This window comes from Oryzias latipes, chromosome 9 (assembly GCF_002234675.1).
Source record: "Oryzias latipes chromosome 9, ASM223467v1".
NCBI classification, from domain to species: domain Eukaryota; kingdom Metazoa; phylum Chordata; class Actinopteri; order Beloniformes; family Adrianichthyidae; genus Oryzias; species Oryzias latipes.
In genome coordinates this window covers 3,101,589-3,121,900 of record NC_019867.2, presented here as the reverse complement: position 1 = coordinate 3,121,900, position 20,312 = coordinate 3,101,589, and the positions used below count along the sequence as shown (strand labels likewise).

At 42.1% G+C, this 20,312-nt stretch overlaps 1 protein-coding gene across 1 annotated transcript; it reads left to right on the top strand.

The window, feature by feature from the left end:
- Nucleotides 1-47: 47 nt before the first annotated feature.
- Nucleotides 48-20,307, top strand: fbxw8 (F-box and WD repeat domain containing 8). The gene is made up of 11 exons (XM_004072111.4): nucleotides 48-561; nucleotides 639-743; nucleotides 3,149-3,313; nucleotides 3,767-3,855; nucleotides 6,094-6,251; nucleotides 6,344-6,540; nucleotides 6,680-6,901; nucleotides 13,908-14,035; nucleotides 17,463-17,636; nucleotides 18,780-18,896; nucleotides 19,754-20,307. Exons 1-11 carry the CDS (start codon nucleotides 175-177, stop codon nucleotides 19,917-19,919), a joined length of 1,908 nt encoding a protein of 635 aa, XP_004072159.1. The 5' UTR covers nucleotides 48-174; the 3' UTR covers nucleotides 19,920-20,307.
- Nucleotides 20,308-20,312: the final 5 nt, after the last annotated feature.

Below are 20,312 nucleotides of genomic sequence, written 5' to 3'. Positions count from 1 at the left end.
CACAAGCTTTTGTTCCTCGTCGGACTGCTTATATCGAAGGATTGTTTTGTTTCCGTCGCTAACGCAGAACTCGCATACACTCCTGACTTTAATATCCGATTTTAAAACTTTATTTGAAACTTTTATGTTTAATTCCTATAAAAAAATGTAAAGTCGCGCTTTGTCGACGATGACATGGCAGAAAAAGAGCTTGCTACGTTCAGGGAGCGTTGGAAACAAGAGTTAAGCTATAAAAAGGAGGAGCAGCGCCTCGGTTGCGCTCCTTCCACCTCTGTCGATGCTCCTCTCCAGTCGAGCCGCGGAGATGCCTCAAAGAACAGACACCTCATTTGTTCCGAGGAAGCAGCAGAAACGGAGGACCAGCCCGAATATGTGTCCATCGCTCGCGGTTTGCTGGATGGGAGAACCAGCCCGCTGCTGGACAGGATCCAGGAGGAGAGAACCAGGAGAAAGAGGCTGTATCACAACATGACCGACGCTTGCAGCGCGTCTCTGCAGCAGCAGAAGCAGCCCAAAGGGAGGAGAGAAGAGGAGCTGGTGGAGCAACTCATAGAGGATTTGGTAGGAGGTGAATCCTATTGGTCCCAGAGGGATCATTGAAGAGGACCTAACACTCAGTCTGATCTGTTCTTTTGCAGAATGAAGTCAATGACATTCCCTTTTTTGACGTTGAGCTTCCATACGAGTTAGCCTTGAAGATTTTCCAATATCTCACCTGTGCTGAGCTTGGCAGGTGTGCGCAGGTGAGCTTTTGGTGGAAGATCGGAATGATGGAAGACACCAACTTCCATTCATTTGCCCAAACAGACCCCAAGAGGCGACTCATAAAATGGCTGTTATTTATTTATACCTTTTCGCCAACAGACAAGAAGCCCATCAAAAAGGCGGATTTACACACAAAAATCCCAGAATTGTCATAAAAATATCAACTAAATAAAATTTTAAAACGGACAAATTGAGAATTTCACGTGCCTTTGATTAATGTTAAAAGACAAGATGTCAAGGTGGAAAAAGTCGAGGTATAAACAGGAAGAGATCAAATTTGGCAAAATGTGTCAAATGTAACTCTTAAAACCAGAGCAAAATATGAAATAAAGCAGTTTGTTGAGTGGTCCGCTGTGACGCTGAAGATGAAGCTGCAGTCAAAAACTGTCTCTGTGCCTCTGACGTAAATAAAGACTGACAAAGACTTTAAAAATTTTTATGTTTTAAGTCAACTGAGCTAACTCAAAGGTTTGATAAATGTTTTGATCCCCACATGAAAGAAAATTTTCCCCTTATGCAACTTTTAGGGAAATATCTTTGTTATGAGAAAATTAACAATGTTCTGAAAAAAACATCAAAATATAATCATTTTCACAAATGTACAGTATTTAAAAAATTCAGTTTGTCTAAACTTGAGGTCAGCAACCTTTAACAATAAAAAAGCCACTTGGTCCAGTTTTTTGACAAAGCAAAACTCAAAGAAAAATACAATTTAGTTATGCTTTTGTGGCCATCCATTCATTTATAAAACAAAACTTTTAGGTATTTAAAAGAAAAAATAGATATATAACAGGTTTATTTTTACGTATTCTACTTATGACAGCCGCACATACAAGTTTCTTTCAAAATAAACTACACCCTGTATAAAAATAAAAGATCCTCCTGCTGCAGATATGCTGTGAATAAAAATACAATAAAGTCAAACATGGGATTTTGAATGTAAAAATGAAAATGCTGGTTTTAAATCCAATTAATTTTAGTCTGTATGTATAAATGCAATTTTGTATTTGAAGAAGTTTGCGTCTCAACAACAACTAGAAACTCTTTAAGCCTAATCTAAAAATATAGCACTCTTACTCAAGTTTTTTTTTTAAAGATAATTTTGCTCAGTTGTCTGACAAGTTACAAATCTAAGCATAAGTGACAAAACGTGAGTCACTAACACAAACTTAAATGAGGCTTCAGGCTCCTGGTCTAAACAGTCTAACTGCTGTGGAAATAAGAGACTGACGGTTCCTCTGCCCTCACTGGGGAGTGGAAGTCTGTCACTGAAGGAACCTCATGCGGTGCAATTAGTGCACAACAAGGCATGTTTTAGGTAAAAAGACACATTTATATGTAAAACTGACATTTACCAGTATTTTATGACTCATTGAGGTCAGCAACCTTTAACAATAAAAAAGCCACTTGGTCCAGTTTTTTAACAGAGCAAAACCCAAAGTTTGTTTGAGTGCTTTTCTCTCAAGTTAAGAAATTGGAACTTTTAAAATATATTAAAAACAAACAAACATGCATTTCACAGCATTATTATTGAGATTCTATTTCTTCTTATGTTTTGGTCTTTAGTTTGAACAGAGCACATAAAGCTGCTCTCGTGTCATCCATCTGTTGTATATATTAAAAGGTTTAGAGGTAATTTTATAATCTATACTATAATAAAGATGCACATTATTAAAAGCATCGCCCTTTTAGGCTGGTTTTACTGCTTAGTGATGCAACAGATGTTTCTTTGTTTTTAAATACTTGTGCATTTGAGCATCATTGACTCTAAAGTCCTCAAGAGTTGAGTAAAGTTTCAGCATTAAGCAGATTTTCTGAGTAATTTTTTGATTTTTTTTTAAAGTTTTCAGTTACATTTTTGATTTTGATACTTATATATATATAAAATTTTTAGGTGGTAATAATTCCCCCTAAATGCTAAAAAGTAATGTGTTACAAGCAGATAAAAAATAACAACATTTTTCCTTTGTTTAAAGTGCAAAAGTCAGTAAAGAATTCAGATTCCAGTATTAAAAATACTGATGTTTTAAAAGGAAATAAAAAAGAACAATATACTAGCCCAGCTTCCAAATTTTAATTACATTTTTCCACTAAAGCCAGATCAAATTGATGTAATTTTATTGTTCATATGTAAAAAGGGGTCATATTTGTGTGTAAAGTAAACAAGCCTTTGTGTCCATAAAATGCCCCGCTGCCTCCTGGAGCCGCAGCATCCGATGCGGCTTCATTCAGCTCCGATTAGTAAATTATATTTTGTGCATCAGGTTTGCAGAACAGCGAGTCCATTTGGCCGTCAGCCGTGCTTGTTAAACCCGAGTGAGCGATGCGAGCCGTTAATGTATGCTGACTCAGGCTGCTGTCCTCGCGTCTCCTCTCCTCCCAGGTGAGCAGGGCGTGGAGGGTCCTCGCAGAGGACGGGGTCCTGTGGTTCAGGATGTGCACCAGGGAGGGCTACCACCCGCACGCCAGCGTCTCCGACTCCCCGTGCTGGAAGAGCACCCTGCGCGACTGCAGGAACTCTGCCAAAGCCGTGCGCTCCAACTGGAAGGTGGGCCTGGGCTGCCGATGAGAGGGCTAAAAAAAGGAACATGTGACCTTTCACTCGACCCCGTGGAAATGTTTTTCTAAAAAAAAAAAAAACCATAAAATGAAGCTCAGTGCTTCTTTATTTAAATCGTTGTGAATCAGGAGCAGATGAAAAAAATGCAGTCGTAAAATAAAAAATGATTTGTGATGTATAAAAAATATGCAGAGCTCCCAGCTCCCCACTACGGGGAGGGGAGGTGGGGATGGGGTTGCTCCGTGCCAACGGTCCCGCCGACAACTCAGAGGTGAAATTCTAATGAAGTCCTAGAAAAGGACACAAGTTTTGGGGGATTTTGGCTAAAAACGGCATCATCATACCTAAAAGACCACCTGGAGCGCTTTATAATAGATCAACAGATGATCAGAGCGGGTCTTTAATCATAACTTTAGCGTTTCTTTCATGTGTTTTGACCAGAATCGAGTGGGATCCATCAGCCAGTTGCAGTTCGAGTTGGGAAAAGTGCTGTGTGACGTCAGCTCCTGTGACAACTACGTCCTAGCGGGGTGAGTCTCCTCAGGTCGAAAAGCACGTTAACACAAACCTTAGCTTGATTCTTAGGAGATCTACCTCCAATTCTCTGTTTTATTTTAAAACTAATTCCAGTTTAAAAAACAAAAAGATAAGTTAACCGGTGTTTGGTGCCAACAGATTTGTCGTTTTTTGGGGGCTTTTTAGATATGAGAAAAAATGTCATTGTTTGTAATTAAAGGAAATTTCTTTGTGTAAAAGTGCCTGGTGTCGCACTTAATTTTTCTTTTTAATTAAAATAATTCACATTATAATATCTGCAAGTCTGCTAACACTTTGTAACAAAAAAAAAACTTTAAGACAAACTCAAGCAAAAATAAATAAAACTAAAATCCTTGGAAATCTGAAAGAGGTGCATCAGTTTTGGTTTGCTAATCAGTTTTAAAAGTCAAGGCATCTGGTGGTTAACTGAAATCAAATCCAGGTGCAACAATAACACCTGCAGGCTTTTTAGCCGTACTTTATTTTGAAAGTATCCCTCTTTCCAACTTTTGTTGTGTCAGACTCGACTGTGTTTGTGAAGGACATGAGCAGCACCGACGCTGTGGCAGAGAGACAGTGATGAATGGTGAGCAGCTCAGGGGCTCAATAAGACGGCCCTCATGGAGATGTGCAGCGTCTCCAGGGAGGGCCGTGATTAAATTCCCATCAGTCCTTCTGCTTCTCCGTGGAGAAGATCGTGTGTTTGGACGATGTGCCGTTAGAAAACACAAGTACCAAAACAGTCTTTGTACTTTAAAGACCCGCTCTGATCCTCCTTTGATCTAATGTAAAGTGTTCCAAGCGTTTCGTTATGATGATGCGTTTTCAGCCAAAATCCTAAAAACCTGTGTCGGTTTCTAGGACATAGTTTCATCAGAAATTCACCTCTGAGTTGTGGGCGGGACCTAGTGCACGGAGCAACGCCCCCTTACCCTCTCAGTTGCTGAGAGCTCTCTGTTTACACTCTCTGTTGCTAGCTTACAACTTCTCACACCCCCAACCTGCAATTTTAAGCTTAATTTTCTTCATATCTGTCCTCCATCATCAGAAAAATGTCACAAAAACACGTTAAAAGCCCCAAAAGTGTGTTTTTAAAACATCCTCCACACTCACAAGAACTTTATTACGGCTACATTTTTTGGTTCTGACCATTTCTCGCCATCAATATTTTTCTCATTATTGGTATTTAAAGACCCATTCTGCTAAGTGAGAGCACTTGAATTTGTTTATCTGGATAATAATCAATGACAGCTAAGAGTGAGCCAAAGGGATTCAATCGGGTCGTGAAAAATCTCATTAGCATTGGGGCGCAATGAGATTTGGCGTTTAAAAGGCAACTGGATAAAGAGTTTAATAAAGCGACGACTCTTAGTCACACGGCGACAGAGAGGACAGACCTGCAGAGGTCTTTTCTGCACAAAACTTTTCCGCCTGTTTGTGGGAAGCTTTTGAGTTTTCTTCCACATTTACATATATCTGCACTCATGTTGTGTCAGAGTTTGTGTTCCTGTATCTCTGGAGGCTTTTGGCAGCTGAAGAGCAAAGTTTGGTTCGGAAAGAAGTTCTTCTCCAATGAGAAATATGTTTTTTGTTTTTTTTTAACACGTTTTCTAGCATTGCTGTCATGATTCCAGACACATACAAAAGATTTTTCAGATTAAAACTGGATTTCTGAGTATTTCTTTATTCAAACTGTGATAGATCGGGAGCAGATAAAAACCCGCGGTTGGAAAACGCTCTCTTGAAGTGAAATGGGCGGGGCCACAGGCTCCATTCTGAAGCCTCCGCTTGCAGACAAATAGATCCGTGTACGTCTTTGTTTTCCTCATCTGAGCTGGAGTTTGGGTCCAAACTGCACGGCTGGATAGCTCCAATGTTGTTTGCCATTTTGGTCGCACCGCTAATGTTAGCTTGGGTTTGTGAGGGGCTGTAAGCTAGTGGGAGTCATGGGTAAACAAAAGGATGCAGAGTTTCACTACTCAACCATAAACCTGGCAAATTTCTAATTAACTCCAGAAGTTTCTTCACATTATTGTTAATACAATATAATCAATTTAAACTTTATACCAAAGCCAAAAAATAAAAGGATCTCCACTGTGCGATAATAAACGTAGTGTGACCCTCTACAGTTTCATCCAAAGCAACAGCAACAGTCAAAGCAGTTTTTATTGGCTCCCCCATGAGTTGTGGTGACTGCCTGACGCTTTAGTGTGTGCTTGTTTCTTTCTAAGCTACACTTCTGGTGATGTGAGGTTGTGGGACACGCTGCACTGGGACGCCACCGCCTCGTTCCTGAAGGCCAACAGCCTGTCGGCGCTCACGAGCCCTCGGCCGCACGTCAGCCTCGTCCAGGTGAACGCCACGGTGGCCGCCGCTGCGTACCAGGATGGTGAGTACAACAGAGGCGCAGTCATTCCTCACACTGTTGTTCAGCATGTGTAAAATCCTCTAGACGTGTAAAGGGGCTGTGCTTACCCACAGGCTGTGTAGACCTGTGGAGCACAGAGACGGGTGGAGAACCGCTCCACCACTACCAGCTCCCAGGGACGATCCGGGCTCTGGCTGTGAGTCCGGACACCCCCGTCCTGGTTTCTGCTGCTGGTTCAGATGTTCGGCTCGATGGCGGCGATGACTGTGGCTACTGGAGGCTGCTCTGCCAGGCTCAGCTGCCATCACCGGTGAGCCAGGCAGCTTTTCAGTGTTTCGCCTGACTCTTTTAGATTGAATTGACGGAGTTTTACCCAAAACAAGCAAAGCAGCAGCTAAAATGATTCAGATATTAATAATTAATCGAGCATTTGTAAATGTGTGGTCCAGGCGCAGAGCCTGCTTGTAGTCCCAGGCCGGGCGGGTGAACGTCCGGTGGCGGCTTTAGCAGCTGGAGAGTCCGTGCACCTGTTGAAACCTGGAGAGGGGGAGGAGCTACAGCTCCTCCACTCCGTCTACGGTCATCCTGTGACCTGCCTGGATGCCTCCGACTCCCTCGTCGCTTTTGGGGTGAAGCGCACCGGCTGGAGCATGCATGATGGAGGCAATAAGGTGGGTTCCCCTTCACTTCACTTGTGGTTTTTAGCGCTTGTCAACAAATGGAGACAAAGTTGCAAGCATTAAAAAAAAGACATTTTATTTTGACAGCTACAGCACTTGTGTGGATAGTTTTAGGATTTCATAATTCTTATTGAAAACTAGAACACTACGGTGGCCGGCAGGGCTCACGCTACACACAAAAGAAACAACAGTAAAGACAAAAACGAATCAAATTAGAGCAAAAACTGGTCATTATTGAAACGTGTTCATACGAATTCTACTTTATTTCACTGAAGGTTTAAGAAAAACTGTAAAAATATTAAAAAAAAGCTAAATAAAAAAATACAGTTTGAGCACAAACCAGTCTGGATTTAAACAAGTTTAAATGAAATTGTTCTTTTTATTAAATATATAAGGAGAATTATTTAAAATAAAATAAATAAATGCAATGAAATTTGAGCAGAAACCAGTCTGGATTTAAATGAAATTCTCGTTTATTTCAGAAAATATTTAAAAGAAAATATAAAAAAGCAAAAAAAAAATTTTTAAATACAACTTTTTTATTTGTAACACATAAAAAATGAAACAAACACAACTATAAACAAGAAATGAACAAAATGTTCAACATAAATGGAATAAATCAAACTCACACAAATAACCTCAGTTAAAGTGGAAAAGTTTTCAGTTTTTCTTATCCAGTGTGGTTTTTGTAACTGATGAGTCCTTCTGGAAAACCTTTTTGGATTTTGCCGTCTGTTTATCTCAAACGTCCGTCTCTGTAACGATGCGAGAACGTCTGCATCTGCTTCATCTGAGGATCTTTTGGATTTGTCGGCGTCTGCCGCGCTCATTCTCGGAGCTTCAGGAGTTAGTCTGCTTCTTAACGAGTGAGGAAAGTTCACCGGGATGTGTGGTGACGGCCGCTCTGCCACCAGTTAGCATGTGGCTGCTGGTTAATTGGTCCATTATGGACGGCAGTCCATTACCTCGTGGGAATTGCAATCTGGCGTTTGTATGCTAATGGAGGCGGAGGAGCCGGATCAAGGCTTTGTGGGGGGGTGAACGCGGATGTTTGAGGGCTACTCCACAAAGATGGCAGCTCAGCGGCTGAAATGTAAGGTTTCCATTAGAGCTAACAAGGTGACTCGAGCTCTCGGCGGGCGTGGGACGGTGAAAGAAAGGGAGCCGCACAATGTCAATAATTTGGTTTGCATAAATGGTTGCTCTTTCCGTCCAAACGTTTTGGCATGAAGCCACGAGCGGCTACATCCTCCCCTTTTCATCCTAAATGAATTAACATCTCATCTTTGAAATGATGTTTTGAACGTGAGAGTCCACGCGGACAGGCCTCTCCACGATGGCGTGATCGTCTTGACTTGGCGCCCTCTCACAGGAGCCCGTCGTGGACTGCAGGGACTTTGCTCCCAGCAGGAGGAGACGTCTTAAACAGCAGCAGCCATCTCTCCTGAGCCCGTCTCCCCGTCACTTCAGAAGGACTTTGATCTGGTGTTGTTTCTGTACCTGCTCCTGTTTGTTACTAATAATAACTGTTTCTAAGGACTCGGAGGAACTCATTGACTCTTAAGGCTTTACTTAGTAAATAAAGGAGAGCCTTGAGACACCACTCAGTTTGGAGCAGGAGGGTTATTCTTAAGAAAATTGAGAATAAAAGGTATAAACAAAAGTTTAATTGCCATCAGGCATTTGTGTATTGTGTTATTTTTTATTCATGTTTTAGGCTGTGTCCAAATTCCCACCCTAACTACTAAAAAACTAAATAGTGCAGCACTGGATTGTAAAAACTATTCGGACACCATGCTCACTACTTCTTTTTTTTTGTATGAGCGTCTTGCAACGATTATTTATGAGTCTTCTAAAGATAAAAGCATTGATAGTTTATTAAAAAAATACATATCAATACAATCTTTTGGTTAAAAAAAATTCCGACGCAATGCATTGTGGTCTATATTCTCCGATCTAGTGAGAATCAATGCACACTGGTTTTTCGCAGAGACTTCTGGGAAATTCCTAGGCCACTCGATTTTCTAATTTGTAGATTTGGACGGCACTACAAGATAGCGAACGCACAAAATACTGCACTATGTAGTACACTGTGCAGTGAGTAGGGAAGAAATGCGGACTCAACCTAAGTCACAACTGCCCTCACGGGTGGATAAGGGCTGTTTGTGGGGCAAAAAAAGGGTCAAGCCTGCACAGGGGGTGCAGGAAGCGTCAATGTCGTAGAAAATGCTCATGCTGCGGGTGACAACATCGCTTTAGTCCACCCGAGATAATAAGAACTGTTCTTTTAACTGTTTGTGAAGGAGTTTGTTTACTTTTTACTTTTAAAATTCAAAACTTTTTTCTTTAACCAGAGATCCAGAACTAAGAGCCACATGTGGTTCAGGAGCGGCAGGTTGCAGACGCCTGTAAGGAGATAAAAAGCTTTTTTTCCTCACGTTTATGTAAACTACAGCAGCACAAGCTTTTCCAGGTTCCAGTGAATATAAAATTCTCTAAAGTTGGTAGATGGAAAAAATCAGGAGCCTTTATGAATATTTAATGAAGCCGTTTAGTCGCTTAGGTTTTTTTAATATTTCAATCTGTCTCCAGTTTCAGAAATCTCTCTCAGCTGGACAGATTTCTCCTCATGGAGGTGAGAAAACGTGGTTGTTTCCTCGTCTTCTCGCCTACAGGTGGACTTTGACTGGTGTCGGCCGACATCCTTTCAGGTGCCTGTCGCTCGTGTCGCGCGTCCATCAGCGGTTCCAGACGTCAGAGCTTTAGGAGAACCGACATCTGCTTCATTCAAACCTGTTGCGGAGCACCCAGGAAGTCACCTGACACCTCTTTTGTTACTGAAGAATGACATTTTTCATTCCTGGCATTTGGATTTACACGCTGAAGTGTTTTCTACGGTCAGGTGCAGTTTTATCAACAGAGTTTTTTGTAGGTTTTCATTCTGGAGGACACGCTTTTCCCTCCGCCTCTCCGTTGTTTTTGTCTGCTTTGGTCCGTTTGGGTGGTCGAGGCGGGTCTCCAGGTCCTCGTTAGTCCTCGCCTTCCTCTTGTCATCGTGCCAGCGTTGCCCGGGCGCCCGCCCAGCTCGCGGCTCTGCATCCAGGGCGAGCTGGCATCCGTACCGCCAGTCCATCCAGCCGCTTCAGTGGATCTGACACAAAAGCACAAGTGCTGACGGAAAGGCTGTCAGATCCACATGAAGTTCAGACGGAGAGGCTTGGAAGGCTAAGGAGGAGAGGCTTTTACCAAAAATAAATACAGGAAAATAAATGGATTTTAAGCGTTTTGTTTACAAATTTTCTCAAATCTGAGGGATGTGGAACTCTGTTTTTGTTGACTTGTGTTAATTCATATTATAATACCTATATATTATTAGTATTTTTTATTCATATATATATATATATATATATATATTTAAAGTATATGATGTATTTTTTTTATTTACCTTTCTTAGTTTAAACCTGAATTTGATCAGCTGATGAACGCTGTATGTAGAATTTCAAAAACATTTATTTCAACAAAGGTAGAGCAGCAAAAGAAGACAAAAGTAATTAAACAATAAGGTTCAGTGCCACTGTGTGTCGCTAAGATAGGGTGGGGGCACATAGCGGAGAACTTGAACTGCCCCCCCTTGTAGATTTAAAGTAAAATAGTTCGACTTCCCTGACTAAAGACTTATTTTATCAATTTCTTGACACAAATCCACTTGACTCGACAAGTATTGATGTAATTTGACACCGAGTCTTGACCTGAATCAGCTTCACCTTACTTTAAAGTTTGGACTTGATCTGACCAGTCTTTGCAGAACCTGACTAGACTTGAACTGACAGGATTGGACTTGACTTTAAGACTTGAGTCTTGATCTGATTTGTGTTTACACAATACGACACACCTTTTCCTATCAAACCTGACTCGTTGCAACTCGACTTGTTAAGATTTGACCGGATAAAAGTTCAACTTGACTTGGCTTGTTTTGAGAAGACTTGACAAATTCGACTTGAGACAACATTAAGAATTAAAACTCATATGTGGTGAAAAAAAAAATGCTAAGGATTTGAATTAGAAATTATCACGTTAAGCACAGACAAATTGGTGTTTGTTTCTTTTAATTGTGTGAATCTCTTTTAATCTATGACCTATTATGTAAGGGATAATACCCGTCGAGGTGTCCATTGTCAGAGATTAATGGACGACGCTGAGGCCTTGTTGCATCGGACAGCTGCTTCTCCAAAGTCCACTACTTCCCAATAATGGGATAATGCTCACCGGGAATGATCCTGCTCATGAAAAACATAAATATTAAATCAATTATTAGTATGTTTTTCTTGTTATGCTTTTGGTTTAAGTTGTTTTCACAAAAAGCTGACTATTTGATGTGCGGTGCGAGGCGTCGTCATGGTAACGGCCGCAGAGCCTGGACCGACCTCGCCGTGCTGCAGCGGAGGAAAGCGGTTGATGAGCCGACCGTGATGAGGCGTGATTTAACGGCGCCCCGTCTCTTCAGAGGGAAAGTTCACCTCTCGCTGCTTCTTTTTCTCCAGATCATGAAGCGAAGAATCAAAGTCTGAAGTCTGACTCTGACTCGGCCGTTTATCCGCTCTGTTTTCCTTCACAAAATGCACAACAAAGCACATTTCTTAGCATTTAGTGTGCTTGTGGCTTGATGCGTCTGTGCAGGAGTCCACGCTGTGCCCCCCCCCCCATGTGAGTGCGGGTGGAAGTGCCAGCATAAGATGGAACCAGAAACCTGCCATTATCATCATTATCATTATTACGCTGCATCTGCTGCAGCGGGCTAATCTGTGTTTGTCCACATGGTGGCTGAATCCATGCAGATCTGAACCGCTGTTTGAGGATGGGGGGGGGGGGTGTATGTTAGACTGAGCGGCGCTCAGGTTTGCTCAGAAAACTTACCTCACAGCCCCTCTGTGTTCCAAGTCCACTAAAAACCCGCCTCGCTTTGGCTAAACGTGTTCAGAGATGCAGGCGAGCAACATTCAAGGATTTCCCTGAGGTGCTGCTGTAATTAAAACCATTTTGATCCTTTTTTTAAAGGGTGATTACATTAAGCTACACCGCCCGCAGTACCTGATCCTATCTGCTCCCCTAAAACTCATAATTGTGTTTCCTAAAAAGATGCTGCTTTCTCCACGCAGCTTCCCCCCCTCCCTCCTCTCCTCGTTTCAGAGCAGATATTTAATAAACACATCTTTCCAAATGTGCAATGAGAACAGCAGGCCGAACCTCATCTCTGCATCTCCCCCCCCACTCCAAATCCTATCAAGCTGTCATTTCAAAGTCCAGTGTGAGTTGGGCTTTGCCCCCGGGGTGGTGCACAATTAAAGCTCTGCTTGGCTCCAGTAGGAGGCCACGCGAAACGGCTGCTGGCAGCTTCTCAAAGCTTACATCACGTCTGCGCCGTCCTGTAAAAAACGGCTTCATCTTTCCCGCCCGCCGTCTCTGTTTTCTGTCTCTTACCTTTTTGGCGGTCCGCCCTCCTCTTCCTTCCATCCTCGCTTTTACAGTCTTTGTTACTTTCATTATTCAAAGGCGATTCTGTCTGGCGGTTCATCCTGTTTGTTCGGTCTCGTTTGGACGGGGAAACACCAGCTGCTAATTGCCGGCTCTGGCTGGCTCCAGATGACATCATTGTAACCTCGCGCAATGAGACTTTGGAGCCGAAACGCACATCCCATTTTGTGATTAAAGTTTGCTTTCGAGTTGTTTCTTTGGTCAAATTCAGGGTTTTTAAAACCTGCAGTGCTGCAAAACTAAAATAAAGCTTCAGGTCATGCCTTAGTCACATGAATCCGTACGCAGGATGCAGGTTTCTTGGGTCGTCTGGCCAGTGGAGGGTCATAGCGGGGAGCGCAAGTGTCATGGAACGTACCTTTGTTGTGTGTGTGGTAGGTGTATCGTGAAGTATTTGTAAGGCCAATGGAAGGTTCACACTCCAATGACGTGCAGGTGATGCTGTCGTGCGGTGCCCTTACGCCACACTCTGGTCGCAAATGTTGAAAGCACGAGGCGTGCAGATGATACGCAAGTGGCCGTTGGACGCCTGTACACTCTGTTCGTGCAATCACGTGAGCAGCACTAACAAGCTCACTGCGCAGTGCGCAGAATATATGGGAGATTGAAAGATGAGAACACCTGCGTCGCACCTACTTCAGTCTTGCATTTTATGCATGTTTTCGCTACAGCCTGTGCTTGCAGCACGCACATAGGCAGAAATGTGCATGAATATTTGCAGTCACCGACCAATCTGCCATCTTAAAATGTGGTGCAGGCCCCTGTATCCACCTGTAAGGGCAGTTGTGACTAAGGTTGATGTGCTTTTTATTTTTTTTTATTTTGGAACAAGCACCACATTTTCCATGGATTTACCTTAAGGTCTCCTCTTTCAGAAAAGAACATTTGCCAGCAGAAAAACCAAACATTTAGTGGCCGTACCGTCAATTGTTGCAAACAAATTCGACTTCTTTTTGCCCCATTCTCAACAAAATGCAGTCTTTTAACTTGAGGAGTACCTACAGAAGACTATTATAGACCGTTTATATATATTGTATATATTTTAGAGTCTAGGATTTTCGGCAATCATGCCAAACTTGGTGCTTATTCCATAAAGTGCATGATTATTTCAATAAGTATGTCAACCGTCAGACATGGTGGGGGTAGTATGATGGTGTGGAAAACTTGTCAAAATAAAAAGGAGCTTTACATTGAATTATAAAAAAGAAGCAGATTAAAGTGGCTCTTATTATAACCCCTTGATGATAATGAAATCTGTTCTGCACAGAAGAATCAAGTAAAGACATTTGACTAGATTGAAATTATCCTTATTTCGATCTAAATTTGACGTTTTCTGCTGCGTAGATTGACGGTAAAACTTTGTTTAAAAGGTAGAAAGTTCAATAGTTCACAAACCTAGATGTGTTTTTTACTTTTTCCTACGTTCCTCCGTAGACTAAAAGCGTTGTGCGGTTCTGTCCCTCAGATCCACGTCTACAGCCTGGAGACCAGCAAACCAGCGGTTTGTGTCGGCGGCTCGCCGGGAGATTTCACCTGCATCAACCTGAGAGACGCCCCCCCCCATCTGCTGGTGTGTGGAAACAAAGACAGGAGGTAGGACGGCGGCAAACGCACACTTTTAAAAACGGTGGACCTTAAGGCTGCGGTCACGCGGCGCCCTCGGCAACGTCTGTTTAAGCGGCCGCTTCCAGTGAAAAGTGGAATGCAGCGTTTCTGCTTTCAGGACTCTTGCATTCACCTTCTGGTTTCTTTCGGGTTTCGGGTACAAAACGTGCCGCCATAATTTGCGCGTTCAGGGACTCGGATTTGGTAATGACTTATAGCCCCTCCCTGCTTGTCCAGTGTGAGCGTGCATTTAGCTAGCATGTTCTTGAAAGTGCGTTACTTGAATGTCAGAGTCTGAGAGGAAATATGACTTCCTAAAGAGTGAAAGAAAGTTTCCTTAAGGGCCCTTTGTTCTCTCCAATCCTACACACACACACATGCACACACATGCATGCACACAAGTCCTTCTCCATTCAGGACTTGTCAGTGGGTGCCGCCGTGTTTGATCTGCCAGGATCAGAAAAACCCTGGCATGTCTTCCTCCAAAGCTGCCCTGCTGTTTCCATTCAGCCCATTTGGCTGTTCAACAGCTGGCTTAAAGCGAAGGACCATCTCTTATTGTTTACCTCCTGTCTGCTCTGCTGCCTACTTGTTAGGACTAATAGCAGCTGCATGCAGACAAAGACGTTCTCGCTTCAAAATCATTTCAAGGGCTCCTCTCTTGTTCTTCGCTTTCTGATTAGATTTAGTCCAGGAAGGTACACACATTATCTCAGCCCCTCACTTTGGCCCCAGCTGATGCAGGCGAGGACAAGTAGAGAAAAGGGGGGACGGTCTGCAATCTTGGCCCTTCCTCAGGGTGGCTTAAAGCCAAGGTTTAATGCGTCTCTTCATTCTGTCCAAATGAGCTTTGTCCCATTGTCAGTTTTTTTTTTCTTTTCTAATATCCAAGGAGCAAACGGAGGGTCGAGACGCTGGCCGCCTGGAAAAAGGCCACATCTGTGAAAATGGGGGAAAGATGCAATCAGATGAAAGAGCCATTAAACGTTTCACAAACTTGTTGCTCTCACCTGTCAGAATGCAAGTCGGTTGTGCGCGACTTCTTCCAACTACAGAAACGTCGGCTTTATGAACTCATGTGGAGATTGTAGGTATATTTCATAAATCAGAGCAGTCGTCTCACATGGAGGTTGGTGTGAGATCCGCTCAGCCACACGACCTTACACGACCTTACAGGTTCATGAAATAAAACGTCCAACGAACCACCAGGTACATAAAAGCACAGACACGGCGGATTTCTCCACCAAAAAGCTGATAAACACGTTTTTCCTGCAGAATTAACTTCTTTCTTAAACTGGGAAGGTTTATGAAATGACCTCATACATGCCCCCCCCAACACTGGTCATTATTCTGTGCTTTCATAAGAAATTCACGTCAACATTTTTTTTGGAATTGGTTTATATTTGAAGCGGTAAAAAAACAAAACATGGATATAGATATGATTATAGATGTAAGGATTTGTAGTCATGAATTCATTAGAAAATAAAAAATAAATAAAAGAAAATAAAGAAATGCATTTATATGTACTTATTTTATACACGCACATATATATATCCGTATATACACATATTTATATAAATTAAATTAGGATAACAAACCTGCTAACTACACAAACGTTTGACTAAATTAAAGTCCCTAAACTATGAAATTACCAAAATTCAATACATTGTTGTTAATCATAACTTAAAACTCTTCAAACCTCATGTAAAGATCATTTATTTCCGAAACTAACGAGCACAAAATCATCGTCTTTTAGGTTTTGACTCCTTCGTTTTTCAGACTCTCAGCTTGAACATTTGCTTCAAATTACTAAAAGCTCCTGTGAATTAAGATTATATCTTATATTTGAAAACTGAATGAAGAATTTCTGCTTGAGGAGTTTCTGTTAAGTAAAAGAAAGAATAAAAGGCTGAATTTCAGTTTTCTGGACTTTGAAGCTACAAAATAATCCCTGACCATCACACTACCGCCACAGTTTGTCACCATAAAGATTGGTGACAAACTGTGAGGTTTTTAGTTTTATAAATAGCAATTAGGAAGCTGAAGGAAAAAGAAATGCTTCTTAAACTAGTCTAAGAATCCTAACATTTTCTCTGTGTAGTGCTGAAACAGAGGGAGTCAACATTGCAGATATTCAACATTTGGGTAACTGTTTATAAATCCTTTTTAGCTTTATTATTGCATAAAAAAGGAAAAAAAATAAACACATTTATTTGTGTTTAAAGTTTTACAGAAAATCACATTTTTTAGAAAGCGAAAGGTTTTGTTTTGGAAGCAAGTATGAAAACTATTTAAAAAAAATAAAACGATTAATTGAAGGCCTCGTAATTGGGCGATTGCACATGGTGTTTATCTTGCAGCGTAATTTTGCTGCTTCAAAACTCCTTTTGATTGCCAAACTCATTAAAAGCAAAAAAAAAAAAAGATCACAAAATCAGAAATCATGTTTAGGATGTAATGATGGATGTCTCCTTGTGGCTTCAGCAAAACGACTGCGGCTCCACTTCCTGTTGATTAATGACGACAGATTCTGCAGGGACGGTTCACCGCGGACAGTTGCCTTCAGCGTTTCAGATTTATGGCTCCCCGCGGCCCGCCTGTAACCTCCCATTGTTTGAACGTGCGCCTCCATCACGTAATGCCTCTAAACAGGCTCAACTCGCCGCAGACAGCTAGTTCACAGCGCCCATTTTCCCATTTAAGGTCCCGTTCTTTTATAAAGTTTCGCCCTGAAAGCCACTCGTCCCCGGGGTAAATCTGATTATGCTAATGAAGACTTGGACGGAGTGGGATGGAGTCATGTCCTGGATGCTTTCAGTTGCAATAAAGCCACGGCGACAACAGATGGAGCTCACGCTCCCCTGGGCTTTCCTTACTAATGAAACACACAAAGCAGGAATTCAGCTCCACTTTTCTGCAGGATCCGCCACGGACAGAAGCAGCGCTGATCAGAATCACAGTCATCAGACTGTCGTGGCGGCCCCCTCCACCTCCGCTGACTGCTAGTCACAAAAATGAAGATTTTAGTTTTTTCCTACATAAAAACACCACATTTGAAAGACTTTTACGGTTGCTTTTCTTTTGATCTCATCACCAAATTAGTTTTTTTCCTGGGATGTTTGTTTGACTGACTTAATTTGCTTCTTCTTTCGGTTTATGTTCCTCTTTTTAAGGCTGTCCTGCTGTTTTATCAATCTTACAGACCCACTCCGATGAAAATAGGGTTTTTGGGGTTTTTAACACGTTCTTGTAGCATTTTTCTACTTTTATTAAAAAATGTTTATCTCACTTTCAGTCAACAGAAATGTACAGTTCTATCTTTCCAATGAGTTTCCTCTTAAGATGCAAATCCCGACATCATGTGACACAGCGCTGAAGCCTCATTGCTCTGTCAATTTTCTCTCCTGTGGCTCAGGGTGAGAGTGTTCGACCTCCGCGCCGGCTCCTCCGTGCTCTCCCTGTACGCCCACCACCTCGGCGTCACTTCAGTGCAGGCGGACGACTGGAAGGTTGTGAGCGGCGGCGGCGAGGGGCTGGTGTGTGTTTGGGAAATGAGGATGGGAGCGAAGCTGTGGGAGATGCACAACAGGTGAGACGTTCAGACGTGTTTCATTAACAAATTAGACAACTGAGTAAAGAGTAACAACCCCCACGAAAATGTTAAAGTTAACAAAGACGATCAAAATAAATTCAGATTATAACATTTCTTTCTAGTGTCCAAAATGGTAACAAACAATAAACCAGTTCAGGTTGAGAAAATAATAACAGTGCTGCTTCAAATGAGAAACCTGCAATCGAGTGTTTCCGTTGGAATTCAGACTTGCAGGATTTACAGCCTTTGGCTTCTTTTTAGGAGGCTTTCAGTGGTGAGTTTGTGGCAGACATCCATCTGTTTTGTTGTTTGGATGTTTAACCCAAAGGTTCTTGAGCTTTTAGCTTCAGGGGGTTCCCGGTGGAGTGCAGACAGCTCCACACCATCACACTTCCTCCACCATGTGTGGCTGTTTTCTAAAATATTAGTCCAGATGTGTCCCATCAGGACAGATGTTCTGTGGAGAATCCAGATGTTCGCTCAGCACCGTCTTTCTCCTTCAAGTCTCCACGGATCCACGTTTGTCCAAAAGTCTCTTTCTGACTGTTGGATCCTGACCTCTGACCTCTGAACGGAGTCCAGGTTGACCTGACCTTCTTTCCGTCTTGGTCAGCGTCTCTGGGGTCTCCTGGATGAGGTTTGGAGACGTCTTTCAGACAGTCGGCCGTCTGTGATGCTGTTTCTCATCCACTTTTAAATGTCTTCACTTAACGGTCTGTCCTTAGGATTCTTGTTGGCACTAATCTGACCTCTGGGTTTTAGGTCAACCAGAATTAAACCTTTCAAAAGAATTTGTCGTGGGGAAAAGATTTTTCACATAAGCCAAAGGAAGTTTGAATTTAAAAACGTTTTTTTTTTTTTTTTTTTAAAGCTTCTGGTTTTTCCACTTTTTTATGTGGATTGTGAAGTTGCTGATAAATAATAAATGTTAAAATGGAATACTTTAGATGTGATTCAACTACAAATACTGTTTATTGTGTTTGCATCAATGCAGGATGGGTCATATTTTAAATCAAGTTCTGCTCAAAAATACGTCTAATTCACAGAAAACCTTCAGTGTTTCTGTTGAAATTCTGTTGTTTGTTGTTGAAAGTGATCTAGAATTGATGCTGAATTCTGAACCGCGTGTGTTTGCGGCAGACATCCGGTCCGGCACGTGCGCTTCAGCAGCAGCACCCTCCTAACAGCCAACATCCCCGACGACAAGTCGCCGCGCGGCGCCTGCATCACGGACGACGACCTCACCGCCCACCGCAGGTCTCCGCCCTCGCCGCACACGTCACAGCCGCTCTGTCAGATCATCAGTGAGGGGTTCTGGAAGATCTGCAGCTTCCAAAAACCGACTTTTCCCCTGTCAGCCCGATTTAGGAGGTCTGCTGCAGAATAGTACGGTGGCCCTGAAGTCCAAATCCCATCAACAAATCACGCAACGCAAAAAGATTAAAGAGGACAATTTAAAAAAAGCAAAACAAATAAGAACATTGTAGAAATCAAAATGTTCAAAGAACAAAACAGAAAATATAGTTTTTAATTTTTTGCTTTGCTCTTTTTGTGTTGATTTCTTTGATAGGATTGACACTTCAAGGCCACCATAGAGATTGGAAACCAATTTAGAAACAAATGATTACACAAAATAATGAAAACAAGTTAAACCTTTATTTGTTTGAATGAAAATGACCACAAATAATCCCCAAAACAAGAGAAATCCCTATAAGAACACAGCTGAAAATATTTCCCCTGGGGTTTCTGCTACACTGTGGTGGAGTGGTTAGCACACTCATCCTGGTGGGAGGAGAAATCCCGACTGGGTCCTTTCTGTTTGCATGTTGTTCTAATAAGGAAGTGGGATTAAGAAGGTTGAGATGATGGATGGATTACAGAGAGTTTTCCACTTTGGCCTCATGGATCTTCAAGAGATCTGGTTTTGATCGCTCCATAAAGCTTCTGGACTGACTTGTCTTTAATATTTTGGATTATTTTAAAAGCAGCGTTTTGTTTCCTTTTTCATTTAGTGATCTGGAATGTTAAACTATCAAATATTCTTGAATATTTTATTGATTTTAGGGGAAAATCCTGTTGCTGATGTCAGTGATAATTTATTTTTTTCCCATCAGGCATCGAGGCGTCATCTGTCATTACGACTTCTCTGAAGACGCCCTCTCCCCGGATCACGTCCTGCCCATCTGCAGGTCGGATTACGTCGACTCGTACGGCTACAACTACAACATCAGCCTGGCGGTTCCGTACGACCGTCTGTCCGGATCGCATCCGGCGCTCTGACCTTCAAACGGACAGAAACATCTTCACTTTGATTCTCCAAGCTGCGTCTTTCAGCTCCTCTACATCATCTACCATCGTTTAAATGGTGATTTTAGAAAGATTGTAACTGATAACTGTAACTATATGACTGTAACTATAGTAACTGATGCTTCTAAAATGATCACAGTAGATGTTTCAGTCTTTAAAAAAATACATTATGGAAATGATTTTAACATAAAAGGAACTTTTTTATCAGTTTGTTTCCAGAATTTTCCACTTTTTCTTAACTAGTTTGTAGATTTCTTTTTCGTTATGGTAGTCCAAAAGAGCTGGTTTCCATGTGGCGATGTCTCTGAAGACCAAAAATAAAATATTTACCAGTTCTGTGGCTGCAGAGGAAAAGATCCAACCCGC

Excerpts from the sequence above, each read along its gene's own strand:
- fbxw8 (XM_004072111.4), top strand. The coding sequence starts at position 175 with ATGGCAGAAAAAGAGCTTGCTACGTTCAGGGAGCGTTGGAAACAAGAG. Across the intron at positions 6,252-6,343 it reads CGCCGCTGCGTACCAGGATG|GCTGTGTAGACCTGTGGAGC; the intron begins GTGAGTACAACA and ends GCTTACCCACAG. Across the intron at positions 6,902-13,907 it reads TGCATGATGGAGGCAATAAG|ATCCACGTCTACAGCCTGGA; the intron begins GTGGGTTCCCCT and ends TCTGTCCCTCAG.